The following is a 19,614-nucleotide window of genomic DNA, read 5'->3' on the forward strand; positions in this document are numbered from 1 at the left end:
AGTTCTGTACAGGTTCATCATGGATGGAGAAGGAGACAGGGCTTGGAGAAGGGGGATGTTGGCAGAAACAAGTAGGAGTTGGTGGCTGAATATGCATGGATGGGAGGGGGAGTACTGAGTGATGAGGCTATGAGAAGCAAGCAGTAGCTAGCTCATGAAAGCCCTGTGATGTGTAGGGAGGTTTGACATTATCCTGAAAACCCTGTAGAGTCAGTGAAAGGTTTGAATCCGGAGGTTATTTTAAAAAATCACTCAGGTTGTAAACTGGAGAATAGAGGAGAGGGAATGAAAACAGAATCGAGGAGACTGATGAGTAATCCAAACGAGAGCTGATGCTAGATAACAAGTCGATGATTCTTGAATAAACAAATTACCTAAATAAATTCTGGCAGTAGTACTAAAGCTAGAGAGAAGCAGGAATCTTGAGATACTTTGTAGGTGGAATAGGAGGACTTGGTATCTTAATAATGGGAGAAGAGAGCTATGAGTGATGGCCAGGAATCTGACTGGCACAGCTAAGTGGGTTAGCCATTAACCGAGCTAGAGAACTCAGTAGAGGAGCAGCTTTGTAGGAAAGGTAATGAGTTTTCTTTCTTGGCATATTGAATTTGAGGTGCCTGTGGGCCACAAAGGAGGACTTTCTAGCAGGGAGTTTACATGCTCCAGGATTCAACAAGGAGATAAGGGCATGGGGTCTTGAACACATAAGGATGTAGCTGTAGTTACTGAAACAGATGAGATTACTTAGCACAAAGCTGAGCATGGAACCCTGATGAATATCCATATTTAAAGGGAAGACAGAAGATGGAATATATGTAAAAGACTAAGGAGGAGAAGGTATCAAAGAAATGAAAGAAAAACCAGAAAAGAGTAATATGGTAATTAAGGAAGGAGCACTTTTAGCAGGAAGGAATGCTTAATCAGGAGGATGAAGGATCTATTAGATTTGCCTCCCAAAAAAGGCTGTATTGCAGTGAATCAGAGTACTATTTGATGAGGAAATGAAAATTTGACAATAAAAATTGTCGCAAGAAGCTAACCTCTAAAGGGAAAGAAAAATAGGGGGATAGCTCGAGAGAGAAAGACATAGGATGATGGGAGGTTTTCACTTTTCTTTTTTTACCCCCTTGGGGTCCAGGAAACTAACCATGATAAAATGCTTGTGGGAAAGAATCAGATGGATTGAATGAAGAGTTATTGAAAAGATAGAAAAAAGAGGGGCTAATTGATCAAGCAGAGCTGTAAGGGGCACAGAGGGAATGAAATGCAAAGGAAAGAACCTTCTTTCTTTTCCATGAGAAAAAGAGGAAAGGAAGGGTGCATTTCTTTGGGGGTATTTGGGGATTCTGGTGTTAGTGACAGGGGCAGAAGACTGCAGAGGTTCTTGTCCAGCTCGTTTTTAACTGTGGCTAAGGAAACAAGATCTTTTACTGAGAGTGACAAGGTAAGAGGATAATGAGAGGCAAGACCATGCTGGATTTTACAAGGAAGAGTACTTATACCCAGAAATCCACCTGAAAGGTCTGGATCTTCCTAGCATCCTGGTGGGACTCCTACAGTCCCCTTAGCAAGCCTGTGAGCATTGACTCTTAGGCTAGATGGAAATGTCTGGTTGGGTGTCTTCTTCTCATTTCTTAGGCTTGCTTCCTGAAGCTATAAGCTCAGGCTGAAAGAATGAGCTTTTTAAGAGAGGGTAATTCTAGTGTCTGGGCTCGCTGCAGGTACTTCCAGGCAGAGAGACTGTGCTTGGCATTAAAAATGCTACCTTATGCATGGATTATTTATGTGAAGTTGTTATCAGCACATTTCCCTACCTCTCATAGTGGATAAATCTCTGGTTGTTTACCTCTTTGCTTTCATTGCAGACTTCTAGCCCCAGTTATAAAGTCTCATATTAGTGGAAGTCAACAGGATACTGACTTTACTACCAGTCAGCAACCAGACCTTGCCCAACTTTGGCTTTTGTTCCTAGGAACCCTGTGTAACACCTCAAGGGACATCTGTGAGGATTTCCATCTTGGCTTTGTTAAGTTTTCTTCTCCAGTTCTTCTCCAGTGCTACTTTGGCACTTCTAATCCCATCTTGGTGTCTGTTGGTCAGAGAACCCAAGTAGGTGTATTCTTTATCTGACCCAGTCCCCCTATTCCCCAACTATAGTTTACTGGCCAAGAGGTGGGCACGTGGCCAAGAAAAACTCGTATGTCAGCTGGTAGCATTCTACTTATGCCCTGGTATAAAAAGAAACTGTCCCAGTAAGATTCTCAAAAGAAATCTGGAAATGAGAAGTAGTTCTCTCCCATCCTGCAAATGTTTAATCCTGTGAGTAGGGAGGGAGATAGAAGTGACTATACTTGAAGCTCTTCGAAACAAATTACTTAATTTCTCCCTTAGGTGCCTGATTTTCCCTCCTAGGCACTGTTCACTCTAATATTTTTTAATTGTAAGGAGACACATGCTGCGTGAGCTACAAACTGAGCCTATGTGAATAGATGTTGTTGTTAAAAATCAAATAAAATATGTAGCAAAGTGAATCTGACAAATTTAATAGCTTGCATAATTGTTATTGTACTGCATGGTAATTAAAGCTTAAATGATAACCAGTTTCCATAAATTACTGTAATTACTCTTACTTTTAGTAACTCAGCATTTCTGGGGTCAGTTGGAGGAAGTGTGGTTGTGATAAGGAGCAAGAAAGCAGATTTATGGCACACAGGGCCCTCCCGTGCCAGGTAGGCATGGGGTTGAGGGAGGGGGATGTGCTACCAGTGTTCTGTTCCCCTCTCCCTTATTTCAGAGAAACCTGAGCCTTAGGGAGGTAACATAACCAGCAAGGCCACACAGCTAACTAGCAGGAGGCCTGGGATTTGTGTCCCAGCATACTGAATCCAGAGTCCCAAGCTCTGATGTATCATGTCAAAGCAGTTACATTTCAGTGATACGAAAAGTGGTGTGCGTGTGAATGTGAAAGATGTTTGAAGAAATAGTACTTGTACCTGAAACTAAATCTTGGATCTGTGAATCTTCGGTTGTTTGCCCTGTAGATGGACCAGATTGATTCCTTGCCAAATGTAAAGGGAAAGGTTTTACAGGTAGAGGAAAAGGAATGGAGGGTAATTTAGGGAGCTAAGAGCACCTAAGGACAGGTCTAGGAAACGGTCCCAGGAGAAGAAACTAGATCATGGGGTGTGGTAGAAGGCTGTTGAAGGACTTTCAGGAGAAACTCCCCTTCTAAAAAATTGTGACCAGCAAATACTGTCCCATCTGCACCTTTGCTAAAATTTACATAGATACTACCTACCACTGGAGCCCCGGTGATGGGAAAAAGCAGAACAGGCTTCAAGTCATTTCTGGGAAAATGGAACAGGCTCCATAATGCCATGTCCCCTAGCTCTGGGGTCTAGGTCATTTATCCCAGGTCACGAAATCACTGAAAATTATCATAGTTCCTTAAACTACTTGGTCTGGGAAACTTGGCTGCAGGTGATTGGCTGCATTAGTGGCAGGGTGAGGGGCGGCTGTGGTGAGATGAGAGGGGCAGGGCAAAACTAAAGATGGGGGTGCGTATCTCACAAATTCATCTGCTATGACAAATTAGCCTGCCTTCTTGAATTTGGAGGGAGCAAAACAGGAATTGGGCGGAATGATGAACACTTGGAGAGATAGGTAGAAGAAAACCTTTTTTTTTTTTGGAGATTTTATTGATTTATTCATGAGGGACAGATTGAGAGAGAGAGAGAGAGAGAGAGAGAGAGAGAGAGAGAAACAGGCAGAGGGAGAAGCAGGCTTCATGCAGGGAGCCCGACGTAGGACTCATCCCAGGACCCCGGGATCACGCCCTGAGCTGAAGGCAGACGCTCAACCGCTGAGCCACCCAGGCGACGCTCAACCGCTGAGCCACCCAGGTGTCCCTTAGAAGAAAACTTTTAAACCAGGTCACCATTAGGTCTCTTTTAACTCTGAAAATTTAGTTTTGTTCTTCAGGATCTAGAGGTTCCTTTCCCCTTCCCACCCCATGAGGCTTTTTTTAAGTGGAAAAAGCAGGTACTGAAGAGAGCTTCTTAAAAGGCAAATTTTATTTAGTTTTTATTATCTCTTGCTATACCAACTGCTTTATGACAGCATTAGATGTTCAGTAAATGTTTTGATTAATTTGCTCTTAGTTTAATCTGCTTATTTTATGTTTAAGTGTTTGACTACTTGGATATATCTGCACATCTGGAATACCTCCTAGTATTTATCAGCTGGCCATTCTCCCTGTTTTCCTCCTCTCTTCTTCACCTCTGTAGTTGTGATTTCTCTGAATGTGTGTCTCCTGTCAGCCACTGGGCAGTATATATAGTGAGCTGGGTCCCTAAACACCATTTTTACTCTCATGTGATATGCTTATCATAAAACTTACATTCATTACCTTCTTATAAGTACTGTTTATAAGTCCTTACACTACATTTTACCTTATTTGGCCCTGCCAGCAAAATAGACATGAAACTCTGACAGAGGCAGACCCTGTAGCAGCTCCACTTTATACGTTATGTGTATTCTCAGTTTCTGGAAGAAGAATATAAAATGGGTATTATTTCTACTTTTACAATGAAGGACTTAAGCTCAGAGATTTAGTAACTTTACTAAAGCCAAGTCACTAAAGAGGCAACTCAGACTCTAGATCCAGACTGCTTAGGTGCTCAGACTCTAGATCCAGACTGCTTAGATTCTAATCCCAATCTCTTACCAGTCTTACCAGTCTAACTGCCAGTCTAGTTATATCACTCTGGGTGATTTCTTAGTACCTCTATACCTTAGTTTCCTCATCTATAGAATGGGAATACTAATAGTATCTACTTCATAAGGCTGTTGTGGGCATTAAATGAATGTGTATTTCTGTAGCTCTTAGTGTCTGATACATGGTTAAGTATTGTGATAAGGCTCTATTGCCTGTATTACAGGAAATAATCAGATTCAAATCTAAGTCATTAGACTATAAAAACAATACAATTAAGTAAGCAGGCATCGTTTTCATTTTATACATCAGAAAGCTGATGCTCAAAGAGGTTAGGTAATTTAAGTGGCAAAATACTGTTATACATTAAATGTAAATACATTACATTAAATGAGTTTGTACTACATTGTTATATAAGTTAAGTTAAAAAGTCGAGTAAGCAATATTAGGAAATTGAATCCAGGGATGCCTGGGTGGCTCAGTGGTTAAGCATCTGCCTTCGGCTCAGGTTGTGATCCCAGGGTCCTGGGGTTGAGTCCCACACTGGGCTCCCTGCATGGAGCCTGCTTCTCCCTCTGCCTGTCTCTAACTCTCTCTCTCTCTCTGTTTCTCATGAATAAATAAATAAAATCTTCAAAAAAAAAAAAAAGGAAATTGAATCCAGCAATATAGAAAAAACAATGTAAAATTAAGTGAGCTTTATCCTAAATATGCAAGGCTAGTCCAACATTCAGAAACCAGTCAGTGTAATTCAGCATATTAATGAATAACCAAAAAACAACCGATCACATTAATACATGTTGAAGCATTTAACAAAATTCAACATCCATTCATAACAAAAATGCTTAACAAACTAGGAGTTTATGGAAACTTCTCAGTCTAATAAGAGATACTTGTAAAAATCTGCAGCTAATAAATCTAATGGTGAAAGACTGAATACTTTCCCATTAAGATCAGGAACCAGGCAAAGATGTTTACTGTTTTTGTGTATGTGTGCATTAAACATATCATTTGTTCCTTTATTTCTGAGTATAAAAAATTTATGTTCTTTGTGGATAATTCTGAAAGTTAATAAAATGCCAAAGAATAAATTAAAAATCACCCATAAATCCACAAACCAGAGATCTAGACACATGTGCGTGTTATAATCAGGGCCATGCTATTTTATGAATTATCTTTTTAATTTATCCACACATAAACATCTTCCCATGTGATTTAAATTTTTTCTTTTACTTTTATTGGCTAGTTTTCCTCCTAATGGGTTTGTTTCAGGATTTGACTTGTTGTTTGAATCCAGGTTTTCCCGTGAGCAAATAACATACTGCTACTAATGGAACTTTACCAAACTTGTTCTCATTAAGACTCTTGTAGTTTTTGGTGCAGTGGAGCACCCCCTGGTTGAGTTCTGTGACACACCACCCTAGTTTTCCTTTTTTTTTTTTGGCTCTTTCATTGTTTTTTTACTGATTGTTTTTCTTGTCTTTGAGTCCTTGTGGTAATAATCATAGAGTTGTGCTGTCCAGTAGGATAGCTAGCTGCTAGCCCTGTATGAATAGTGAAGTTTTAATTAAAATGATGTCAAATTTAAAAGTCAGTTTCTCAGGTGCTGAAGGGCTCAGTGGCCACATGTAGGAAGTGGCTACTGAATATGACAGCATAGATAATATTTTCTGTCTTCACTGTAAGTTCTGTTGGGTAGCTCTATTGCTGTCAGAGGGTATGCAGTTGTAAAGAACAGAAACTCACTCCAAGGAGCTCAAAAGTGAAGCATTTGTGCTGGAAACTATAGGAACATAACCAGGTGCAGCTGGCCTGCACTGCTGGAGAGTGCTGGGGCAGCTACTCCCTTCCCTTCCTCTGGGGTCCAGAGCTCTTCTCTTGGCTCTTCACTTCACATCTGCTCCATGCCCTCTCCGGATACCAGCTTCTTCCTCTGCCCTGCCAAAACGTCTGCATGGATGTGGTTTTGATTCACCACGACAGGATGTAGCCTGAACTCCCTATGACCTTGTAACTCTAATCATCTCACTGTGCTTCCTATATCTCCTATATCTCTTAGTTCATATTCTCCAGACATCTGGCTCAAATCCTTCTCTACCCCAAGTTATTTGTCCTCCCCCTCTTTTTTTTCAGCTTTATTGAGGTAGAGTTGACAAAAACTGCTGATATTTAAGGTGTATAATGTGATTACTTTGTTAATATGTATACACTGAAATAATTACCAAAATTAAGCAAATTAATGTATCCATTACCTCACTTACCTTTTTTCTTTTTTTTTTTTTTTTTGGTGAGAAGTTAAAATCTACATACTCTCTTAGCAAATACACTACAGTATTAATAACTGTAGTCACCATGCTGTACATTAGATCCTCTAGAATATATTCTTCCTGTAGCTGAAACTTTGTACCCTTTAACCAACATTTTCCCATTTTCTCCCACTCTAGTCCCTTGTAACTATTAGTCTACTCTCTGCTTCTGTAAGTTCTGCTCTTTTAGATTCCACATATAAGTAAAATCATGCAGTGTTTTGTCTTTCTGTGTCTGGCTTATCTCACTTAGCATAATGTCCTCCAGGTTCATCCATGTTGTTGTAAATGACAGGATTTGCTTCTTTATTAAGGCTAAACAATATGTGTGTCCATGCCATATTTTCCTTATCTATTCATCAGTAGATGGATATTGGGTTGTTTCTCAATCTTGGCTATTAAGAGTAATGCTGCAGTGAACATGGGAGTGAAGGTAACTCTTTAACACAGTGCCTTGATCTCCTTTGGGTATATATCCAAAAGTGGGATTTGGGGGCCAAATCGTAGTTCTATTTTTAATTTTTTGAGTAACCTCCATACCTCCATAGTGGGCGTATCAGTTTACATTCCCATGAACAGTGTACAAGGGTTCCCTCTTCTCCATATCCTGGCCAACACTTACCTTTTGTCTTCTTGATAAAAGCCATTCTAACAGGTGTGAGGTGATAGCTCATTCTGGTTTTGATTTCCATTTTCCTGATTAGTGATATTGAGCACAACAGTACATGTACTTGTTGGCTTTTTGTATGTTTTCTTTTGAGAAATGTCTTTTCAGGTCCTTTGCCCATTTTTAAATCAGGTTGTTTTCTTGTTCTTGAGTTGCTTTAGTTCCTTTTGTTTTTTGGATATTAATCCCTTATCTGGTAGAAGGTTTGCAAATATTTTCTCCCATTTTGTAGGTTATCTCTTCATTCTGTTGTTTCCTTTGCTGTGCAGAAGCTTTTTAGTTTGATGCCACCACATTTGTTGGTTTTTGCTTTTTGTTGCCTGTGCTTTTGGGGTCCTATCCAAAAAATAATTTTCCAGACCAGTATCAAGAAGCTTTTCCCCTGTTTTCTTTTAGGGCTATAGTTTATCAGGTCTCACATTTAAATCTTAAATCCATTTTGAGTTGATTTTTATGTATGGCGTGAAATAATGGTTCAATTTAATTTTTCTGCTGGTGGCTATCCAATTTTGCCAACACCATTTATTTAAAAGACCATCCTTGGTTGCCTGGGTGGCTCAATCAGTTAAGCGTCTGACTATTGATTTCAGCTCGGATCATGAGAACAAGCCCTGCATCAGGCTCCGTGCTGAGTGTGGGCCCTGCTTAAGATTCTCTCTCTAGCAGTCACTTATTTAGTTAAGTGGCTGACTCTTGGTTTTGGCTCAGGTTATGACCTCAGGGTCATGGGATCAAGCCCCGCATCAGGCTTTGTACTCAGCATGGAGTCTGTTTATCCCTCTTCTAGCCCGTTTCCCTCTCCCACACACAGTCTCTCTGAAATAAATATTAAAAAATATATATCTCCCTCTGCCCCTCCCCTCTGCTCATCCTCTTTCTCTTTAAAATAAAATACTATCCTTTCCACATTGTGTATTCTTGGCACCTTTGTCAAAGATTAGTTGACTATGAATGTGTGGATTCATTTCTGGGCTTTCCATTATGTTCCATTGGCTTATGTCTTTTTATACCAGTACTATACGGTCTTGATAACTATAGCTTTGTAATATATTTTGAAATCATACAGTATGATACCCTCATCTTTGTTCTTCTTGCCTGAGACTTCTTTTGCTTTAGCTATATTTAGGGTCTTTTGTGGTTCCATACGGATTGCAGGATTTTTTCTGTTTCTGTGATAAATGCCATTGGAGCTTTGATAGGGATTGGACTGAATCTGTAGAGTGCTTTATGCTTTAGGCAGTATGGATATTTTAACAATATTAATTCTTCCAATCAATGAACTCAGGATATCTTTCCATTTATTTGTGTCTTCTTCCATCAGTGTTTTACAGTTTTCAATATATAGCTCTTTCACCTCCTTGGCTAAATTTATTCCTAAGTATTTTATTGTTTTTGATAAAGATGTCATCTCAGAAATAAACTGAAGGTTGTTGGGGAGAAGGGGAAATTCTGTAACTGGGTGATGGGTATTAAAGAAGGCACGTGATGTAATAAGCACTGGGTACAAGACTGATGAACCACTGAACTCTACCTCTGAAACTAATAATACAGTATATGTTAATTGAATTAAAAAAAAAAAGATGACCACTCTCACCAGTTGTATTTTAGTACGATACTCGAAGTCCAAGCAAGTATCATAGGACAAAAAAGTAACCAAAAAAAGTGTTTGGACTAGAAAGAAACTTTCTTTGTAGACAACATGGTTGTGTATGTAGAAATGCCTAATAAATTTGCAAGAAAGCTCCTACAGCTAATTAGTGATTTCAGCAAGATAGAAGGTCATCTTTTAAAAAGTCACTTTTATTTCTATATATTAACAATGAACATTTGGAAACCCAAAAACGTTTAAACTGCCATTCATAATAGGCTCCAAAAGAAAAAAAACAACTATGTATACATCTAACAGAAAACTGCAAAACACCAATGAAAGAAATCAAAGATGACAAAAATAAATGGAGAAACATACTGTGTTCATGGATTAGAAGACTTGATACTGTTAATGTTGATGTTACTCAAGTTTATAGATTTAATGCAATTTCAGTCAAAATCTAAGATTTTTTGTAGATATAACTGATTCTAAAATTTATATGGAGAGGTAAAACTAGAATAATAGAAACAAAACAATTGAAAAAGAAACAAAAGACTCATAATACCCGATTTTAAGACCTACAATACAAGCTAAAATATTTATGATAGCGTAATATCAGTGAAAAAAATAGGTACAGGTTGCTGTGGAAAAGAATAGAGAATCTAGAAATGGCAAACAATAGTGATTTTTTTTTTAAAGATGTAAAGACAATTCAACGGAGGGAGATAATCTTTTCAATAAATGACGCTGTACCACCTTAACATCTTTATACCATAAAAGAAACAACTCCTATAAAAAATTAATTCTGAATTGATTGTAGACCTAAATGTGAAAGGTAAAACTGTAAAATTCTTAGAAGTAAATTAGAAACTCTTTCTGACCTGAGCTCTTGGTATGCCCAAAGGACTATCCATAAAAGAAAAAATTGATAATTGGCTTTCTACAAATTAAAAACTTTTGCTCCATTAAAGATACTGTTAGAATGCAAAGAAGATATACAAATGGCAAATAAGCACATGAAGAGGTACTCAACATCATTAGACATTAGAGAAATGCAAATTAAAACCACAGTGAGATCCTATTATACATTTTTTAGAATGGCTAAATTTAAGTACTTAAACTACCAAGTGAGACTACGGAGCAGCTGGATCTCTTATACATTGCTGGTGGGGTTGCAAAATGATACAGCCGCTCTAAACAATTTGGCAGGTTTTTTAAAAACCTTCCATATAAGCTAGTATTTTATACTTCCATATAAGCTAGTATTTTACCTTCCATATAAGCTAGTATTTTTCCTAGAGAAATGAACTTAACGTTCACACAAAAACTTGTGTACAAAAGTTTGTGGTAGCATTGTTCAGGATTACCAAAATCTTGAAAGAACCCAAATACTCTTCAGAGGGTGAAAGGATAAACTAATTGTGGTATATCCACTCAATGGAATGCTATTCAATAAATAAAGGAAAAGAGTTACACATGCAACAGAATGGATGAATCTCAAAAGCAGTATGCTAAATAAAAGAAGTCAGTCAGTCCCATGGTTACATGCTGTATGATTCCAAGTACAAGTCATTTTGGAAAAGGCAGATTATAGGAAGAGAGAACAGATCAGTGGTTGGCAGGAGTTAGGGGGAAGTAGAGGGTCTTACCAAAAAAAAAAAAAAAGGGTGTTAGAATAGTTAATGTATCCTATTTGTGGATATAGTAACTAGATGTTATATGCATATGTTAAAACACAGAACTATAAGCCTGGAAGAGTAAATTCCACTGTGTGTAAATTTTTAAAAATAAAAATGCTTCTCACTGTGATACATATGTCAAAGTTCATTTAATGATACTTAACCTTTGTGCATTTCATTGTCCCTAAATTTTGCATCACCTGAAAATAAAAATTGAAAACAAACAGAAAAGTGTTTGAAAGGTAGGAAAGAAACACTTAGATGTTCTAATTAGAAGAACTATACCCTAAAGTATGAAAATATAATTGAATTTATAATGGCAAGGATCCATTTATTTTCCTTTTTAACACATAACCATGTTGTCTGTTTTCTTGACAATATACTGTGATTCACTGATTGCTACTTAATAATGATGGATAGTTTCTGGCCACAAGCTACATAAGAGCTCTTTTATAATCTGTTTTTCTACCCATCAATTCCGATTCATTCTATCTCCCTTTGCCTTTTGCTACAATTCTCTCATCTGTTGACAAGGGGAAAGAATCAAGTTAGGAAAAAATCTGTTTTGAGTGTTCGCTATGAATTTGTTACATTTAAGATTTAATCATGAATTATTTTTTGACTAGCAAACGCAGGTTACACTGTTGATTGGGATTGTCTTTGGACTTTATAAAATAATAAACTTAACAGAGCCTTTATCTTAAATATTAGAGACCATTCTTTGATTTGAATGGAAATATTGTAGCACTTTGCTTGGGTGACAGTAGATGATGTCATATTAAATTTAAATTGATCTCCTCTGAGTGTTTATCTTTAGTGCATGTGCAGTTTCTTCAGCACCAGAGAACCTTTCAGAGGCATTCTGTCAATACAGCTACCTGACAGTCATTTGTATTTGTAAACTGTGCATTTGGCACCTGCTGGTCTCTTGCATTGGAGCTAGTGGGGAGCCAAAATGGGTGTACAATGAAGTTATTGGTTGGTACATCTCAGCGGGAATTATTGAAGGGAAGAAACAGCACTTGCAGGACCTCAGGAGAGGATAAAAAGAAACTAGGAGTATTAACACAAGCCAGCTTATTCTTTGCTCCCAAAAAAGGATGATTTAAAAAGTGAGGCAGTTCTACCAAAGTCAAGTGTTTATGGACTTGCATTTTAATTCTTGTTAAGAGATACGAGGAAAGGTTTCTAATTAAAATATATAATGCATTTTCAAAATTTCAAGACTTCAGTAGAAGACTGACAATTCATATAAGCAGAAATATAAAAATTGTGGAAAAATGCTTAATTTCTGAAGAAATTGAAATTAAAATGCAGGTGTCTTTTTATTTGTCATAGTAAAACAAACTTTAATACAAAAGAAACATGTTGGCAAGACTTCAAAGAACAGGTAGACAAGTACCAGCAAAAACTAATGTTTTGTAGGTGTAACTTGCCCACACTTCGTCAAAAGTTATTTACTCAACAGATTTCTCCTCAACTTATGATAGTTTGATTTAAAATGTTTTTGCTTGATGGTGGTGCAAAAGCAATACACAGTTAGTACTTTGAATTTTGTTCTTTTCCCAGGCTAGTGATGTGCACTAAGATACTCTCTTTGCTGGTGGTGAGCAGTGAGCCACAGCTCCCAGTAAGCCTCATGGTCCCAGGCATCAACAACTGACACACTTAATATACCCATGCAACCATTGTTTATCACTTTTAGTACAGGATTCAACAAATTACATGATATTAAATACTTTATTATAAAATGGGCTTTGTGTTAGATGATTTTGCTCAAGTAGGGTATTTTAAGTGTTCTGAACACATTTTAGGGTAGGCTGGGTATATTAAATGTATTTTCCATTTAAGATTTTTCAATGTAGGATAGGGTTATTGGGCTGTATCCCCCTTATAAGTTGAGAAAGATCTATATTCTTTATTGGATACAACTCAAGGAAATAATTACAAAGAAAAAAGGCTGATAGGTGGATATGCTTTAGTCTTTTTTGCTATAAGGCATGTCTCTGTGCTGCAAGTTTGCTCATAGTGTGACTGGTAATTAGAGGAATAATGTGAATATAAATGAATGGTGTTCATATTATTTTCCTCAGAATGTTTTGAAGCTATCAAAGAAAAGTTTTTTCACCACTAAACAGAATTTAGGGGCGCTTGGGTGGTTCAGTTGATTCAGTGACTTGTTTTCGGCTTTGGGTCATCATCTTGGGGTCCTGAGATCAAGCTCCACAGTGGTGCTCTGTGCTCAGTGAGGAGGCTGCTTCTCTCCCTCTGCCGCATCCTCTACTCACGTGTGTGCATCCTTTCTCTAAAATATTTTTTTAAAAAAGAAAATGCTTTAGTGGTGTCTGAAGACCTCTTCCAACCTAAAAAGGAGGGACAGTTTCATGGCCTTGAGAAATACTTTCCTTTTCACAATGTTAAGCTATCCCGTGGAGCTACCCATATAGTTGAAGAAGTTGTGAGATTTTCCCTTTTGCTTAAAAAACAAAACAAAACAAAACAAAAAAAACCCAAAACTATAGAAAAACTACACCCTGGTTTAAACTATTTTGGTAAAATTGGTTCCACTGGCAGTGAATGCCCTCAAGGACCTCAGTTTATATCTTGAGAAAGGACCTATTTGCTCCAGATTAAGGCTACAGAGGATCACCTGGCTAACACAGTGGTAGAGGCTAAACAGTACTAGTAGTTTTGTTCTAGGCTCTTCATAGTACTCTGGTTGTAAAGTTACTTAGTTTCAAGTGGTTAGCCCCTAATGCCATTTTTCTCTTGAGCCCTGTTATTTTTAGTGTGATTGTGCAGAACATGAGGTTTTTAAGTTTTATATTTATATATTATATATACGTTATTTTAAGTTATGTATGAATTTTTAAGTTACATATATTTTAAGGAAAAATATAATTTTATACACATTTCATATATATGTTATTTAAGTTATGTTAAAGTTATATATATATATATATATATATATATATATATATATATATATATATATATATATATTTTAAGGAAAAAATATAAATGCCCAACAATTAGGGATGGTTAAGTAAGTTTTAGGACAACATCTTGATAGATTCTAATGCATCTTAAATATTAAATAAGCTTAGAAAATAAGCATAGAAAAATTTCTGAAACAAGTGCAAGAATTAGAACACAAAACTGAACATATACATTTCATGATTACAACTGTATAAAAATGTTTGCATAGGTATGGTAGGATTGTAGGTAAAATTTAAAGAAAAAAATTTTAATGTGTGAAGCTGGTAAAATAGAGGTAAGTCCATTTTAACAGTTTAAGCTAAATTTTTATTTTACTTTTATTTCAGAATTCCTGGAAAGCTAAAGCAATTCGTATTTGACTTACATTCTGGGAAACTGCACAGAGAATTCCATCATGGTCCTGACCCAACTGATATAGCCCCAGGACAGGTAGGACTCTTTTGTTTTTCAGTGGGAACTCTTTTTCAGTTAGCTTTGAAGAGGATCTAAAGCTCTTATACAAGCTTGAGTTTCTGCTTCTAAAGATCTTTATAATGAAATTCTGAATATACTCAAGATAATAAATTATGTTCCTTTTAAAATTAATTTTTAAAATTATGTAACTTCAGAAAAGTTGCAAGAATGATACAGTATAATTTCTTGATCACATAAACTGATGTGGTATATATCCTCTGTGGAATTTGGGTAAAAGGATTAAATACAGTTGGCTCCAAATACAGAAGCAAGAGGTAAGAACTAGAAGTACATAAATCAGTGAAGAAGTCAATGGATTCCATTAACTGGTCAAGTCTTCCTTAGGGCCAGATTGACCACACTATAAAGAAAATAATGATTCGTTATTCTTGCTAAACCATCCTAAGCACCTTCACCGGTGCTCAAAACTTAAAGTTTTTTTTTTTTTTTTTAATGTTGGCAAATTGAACACCAATAAAAAATAAATTTATTATTAAAAAATAATAAAAAATAAATGTTTCAAATATAAAAAAAAACTTAAGGTTTAATGCAGCTTTTCATTTGAGATGTAGAATGCCTCACAACTATTTATATGAAATTTTTGTTCTTGCTTTTTATGTAAATTTTAGCCTAAAAATTTGACTAGTTCTACTTTGTAACTTCTGTTACAAATAATTTCCATGTTCCTGCTTTGTTAAACACCCCTAAATGTTGCATTTTGATGCACTGAATTAGATCATGTCTATTACCAGTATACTAAGAGGGAAGATGATATGTAACAAAACTTATGTCCATATGCCCAGAACTTCACTGTTTTGCCCAAAGAACCTCCACATATTAAAATAAAAGCTAAGGGGATCCCTGGGTGGCGCAGTGGTTTGGCGCCTGCCTTTGGCCCAGGGCGTGATCCTGGAGACCCGGGATCGAATCCCACGTCGGGCTCCTGGTGCATGGAACCTGCTTATCCCTCTGCCTGTGTCTCTGCCTCTCTCTCTCTCTCTCTCTGTGTGACTATCATAAATAAAAAAATAATAATAAGGAAAAAAAAAATAAAAGCTAAGTCAGTTTTTCCTGAAGAGTCCAATTAAGTTCATTGTTGAGAGTTCCCTTTTAGAATCCAGTGACATGCTTTTCCTGAAGTCTGAGGTCAGGTTTTTCTTTGATAATTAGGCAGCTATAGAAGCAGTTTGTTGGCAATAACCTAGAGGCGATTATTTCCTTTAGGAAAGTAGGCCTGCTTAATATTTTATCAGGTTAGGAAAAGATGTTACTTACCATTATTATCCTAATTTACTTCAACTTCTCCATTAGACAATGAGTTTCTTATATTTTATAGCAAAATAATTATGGCTTAAACCAAACATATATCTCAGTAAAAATACAAATAAAAAATGTATTGGGGAAGGGGAACATGAAAAAATAAAATGGAAATGTGCAGATTCTGCTTTTTCATTATAATGGGAATGAGCCAGTGTCCGTGGTATGTACCACAGGTACTATGTGCCTATGTTAACTGGGGGATATTAAAACAATGACAACATGTTTGTTCTTGAGTTGCTCACAGTGTGGAGATAAAGGAGAGACTGACTACTTATCACTTTTCTTTGAAATTCTTAGAAGTCACTCTCAGAGTTCTGCTATGTATTTTTGTCTACCGTTGGTGCACAAGTAAAATACTACAGAAATTAATTTCTTGCAGTATGGAAATGTTTATTTTCCTCCTTATGTCAACCAATTTCTGGTATCCAGGTAATTGCTAAATGAAAGCTCTATTTACAGAGTTGGTGCCTTTAATCCTCTTTGTAGTCAGTTTTTAAGAGTTTGGACCAAATTAATCACAGTTGTGCTACCTCTACAAAAGAGTCTAGGAAAGCACTTAGGTGTCAGGTATTTTGTTGCTTCCACTACACCTCAGGAGCTGTCCACAGGTCCGTAGGTAAGGGCTTTGTGGCAACCTTGCCCTGGAGAATATTTAGTAAGGGCAACTGAATGGGGAAAGCAAGATTTCAAACTTAACTCTGGTGTTTGTCACACCATCTTTATTAAGCAAATAATTACAAAACTACCATTCCTCTGATACTTATTAAAACAGTGTAACTCCATAAAATATATTAATATAAAATGTTTTATTCTTTCTTTTGTAGCAAGTCCAAGATGTAGCAAGCAGTCCACCTGAGAGCTCCTTCCAGAAATTAGCACCCAGCGAATATAGGTATACTTTATTGAGGGATCGAGATGAGCTTTAAAAACTTGAAAAACAATTTGCAAGCCTTTCAAACAGCAGCATCAACTTACGTGGTGGAAATAGTAAACCTATATTTTCATAATTCTATGTGTATTTTTATTTTGAATAAACTGAAAGAAGTTTTGGGTTTTTAATTTGTTTTTCCTCCCCCTGACTCAAAATGCATTGTCATTTAATATAGCCTCTTTTTAAAAACCTGTTAGGGATAAAAAAAATAAAAATAAAAATCAGAGGCCTATCTTTGCTTTAAATCTGTCCTGTAAAATTTTTATAAATCAAGTGAAAGGTGACATTGCCAGAAACATACCATTAACTTGCACTACTAGGTTAGGGAGGACTTAGGGGTGTCTCCTGTGTAGTATGTGCTTTTCTTTATATACAACCAATCAATCTTGTTGGTATTTTCATTGTCACATTTCTCAAAGTTAAGAGGGTATATATTCTGGATACTTGGGAGGGGAATAAATTAAAATTTTCACACTGTGTACTGTGTTTTACTGATTGGTCGGATATTGCTTATGAAAATTCCATAGTGGTATTTTTTGGATTCTTAATATGTAACTTAAACATACTATGAAGAGGAGGAGAGCCATAAGCCAGAACATTTGGCAGGAATTGTCCTTATGAATTAAAAAGAAAATGAAAAGTGTTATTAAATTTCTATGTGTTTGTCTAACAAAATGGCATATGGATGGCATTTAAAACTTTGAATTAAACCTAAATTTGAGATACTAGTGGAGGTTACCAGTATTGAACCAGATGACTTTTAAGGCTCCTCCTATCATGACACATTAATTTCCAAAGACAAAAACCAGCAGAGAAATTGTATTTCATTAATTCTAATCTTCTTCTATCTTGTAGAGTCTTGTTATAGTTGTATAGATCAACGACAGTAAGGCACATAACGTTCTTAATTTTTTTCCATTGTAAAATTGTTAGAGGACCCTACCCCCTCTAGATTCCCTGATTTCCCAGGCCTGCAGTGTATAGTCAAATGGGTCCCTGTGCCAGGCCTCAATACTGCCAGGGAACAAAACCAGAGGGAGAGGACCCTCAGTGTCATATCAGGAAGCCCAATGCCAGAGGACAGACAGGTTCAAAATTGGCTTTCCTCTGGGCCTGGGTTGGTGCTATAGGCCAAGAGTCATTTTATACTTGGAGTCTAAGTCAATCCCAGTTTGGGGAAAGATTATTTTTAAGCTTAAAAGGCTGACATGTGCCATTATATGTAGTGTGTAATATATGTAACATCTTCCACTTCTTTTAAAATAAAGTGAATATTTATAATGCATATTTAATGATTGTTATTTTAAAAAAATCAGCTTAGAGTTCTTAGTTATGCATGACTTACCCATCATTTCATTCAGAATAATAAATGTTAATAAGGTGATAAGGGGCATGTTTAATATATCTTACCAGACTGTTAATTAGAAAAGCAGGACAGAGCTTCCTCAAGGTTGGGTTTTAGTTCTGTTTAACTCATTGCTTTTAATCAATAACTCTGAAATCCAAGTTGTAGTCTTCAGGTCAGAGGATGGACCAAATCTGAGGCAGTTAGAATGAAAATTCATAAACCTTCAACAAGACAGCACACAACAGCAAAAGCAGCATTTGCAATTAACTGGAATAAATTTATAATACTGTAATTGGCTTTTAAAATATTATAAACAAAAGATAACACTCAAATATTGGATTGCAGAGAGCTGACTTGAGAGTAGTTATTATGAAAAAGGCCTCAAGGAACATATGTTCAATGTGATCGAAGATAACTGAATGGCTGCTAAAATGGATTTGAGGCTGCATTATTTAGCTTTTATGCATAGTGGGACTCAAATGTTTACTGAATGAGTGAGATGCAAAGTGATATTGTGGGTAATTTCTGTACCCCTCAAGGGCTATGTGCTCAGCAGGACTGGGAGCCCAGTTTTATAAAAGAAAAAAAAAGCTCAAGTGCAAAACACCAAAATGTATTAGAGAAAATAAGTTTTTGCTATAGGGCTAGTGAGGGTGGAGTGAGCAGAAGGCCTGCGGCTAAGAAAATGAGAAAGGAAAGGAAGTTAGAGAAAGAATGGGAGCTGACTGCAGGCCTTGAATGCCAAGCTAATAGGTCTGTACCGTGTCTTAGGGGCAGCAGAGATCCACTTACAGATTTTTAAGCCAGGAAGTATGTTCATATTTAAGTTTGAGAAAGAATACTCTGGCAGCAGGTCTAGATATGATAAAATAGGTCCAGCACCCGAGAGAGAATGGTCAGAACTAAGAAATGGAGAGGAACAGATACAACATAACAAAGCTGCAGATTCCATAGGGATTTGTCACCAGCTGGACGTACAGAGAGAATGTCCAGGAACCTCAGACTCACAATTCAGACTTCTTCCCTCTGAACCATGCACCAGAGAATGTCACAGATGTAAGTCTTCTCATTTATCCAGTCTACTTTGGACTTCAGGCTCCTCAGCTGTGAAGAGAGAGAGACTGCAAGACTGAAGAACAGTAAAAAAAAAAAAAAAAAAAAAAAAAAGACTGAAGAACAGTTGAGCTGCAAAACCCAACCTAGAAGCAGTCCCTCCGCTTGCCAGCCTTTTCAAGTTTTTCAAAAATTGGTCTAGTAGTGAGGGGGACCATAAAAGGATGAAAACTTCTTTAGATGAAATTCTAAACAAGTTTTAAACAGTTAAATGAACCTGGAGAAGAAGCTAGAGAATAGGCATCTAAAGCATCTCATCAAGCTCCATGATGAAGTTGTCAAAGATCATGTACAGACAAAGGAAAAACTGGCAAGATAAGGGCCAAAAAAGAGAGTGAAATATAAAACTGTTGAAATACTAAAGCTCAATGAGCTTAACCTTGCAGAAAGTGCTAAAGTTGCCAAGAAGGCATTAAAAAAAATAGAAAAACCTGAGGGTAAAAAAATAGATGAAGGAGTGTAACGGATTAACAATTAAGAAAACCCCTGGTCATC

General features: G+C 36.7%; 1 protein-coding gene across 1 annotated transcript in view; it reads left to right on the forward strand.

Annotated features, from left to right (window-relative positions):
- The window catches only part of ERP44 (endoplasmic reticulum protein 44), a 93,599-nt gene extending 76,464 nt beyond the window's left edge, over positions 1-17,135 (forward strand). Inside the window, exons 11-12 of the mRNA XM_055302430.1 lie at positions 14,281-14,383; positions 16,552-17,135. Coding sequence (XP_055158405.1) covers positions 14,281-14,383; positions 16,552-16,653 — 205 coding nt within the window. The 3' untranslated portion in view covers positions 16,654-17,135. The remainder of the gene's footprint in view (positions 1-14,280; positions 14,384-16,551) is intronic.
- The last annotated feature ends 2,479 nt before the right edge of the window (positions 17,136-19,614 follow it).

Source organism: Nyctereutes procyonoides, unplaced genomic scaffold (genome assembly GCF_905146905.1).
Source record: "Nyctereutes procyonoides isolate TBG_1078 unplaced genomic scaffold, NYPRO_anot_genome, whole genome shotgun sequence".
In the NCBI taxonomy this organism is placed as follows: Eukaryota; Metazoa; Chordata; class Mammalia; order Carnivora; family Canidae; genus Nyctereutes; species Nyctereutes procyonoides.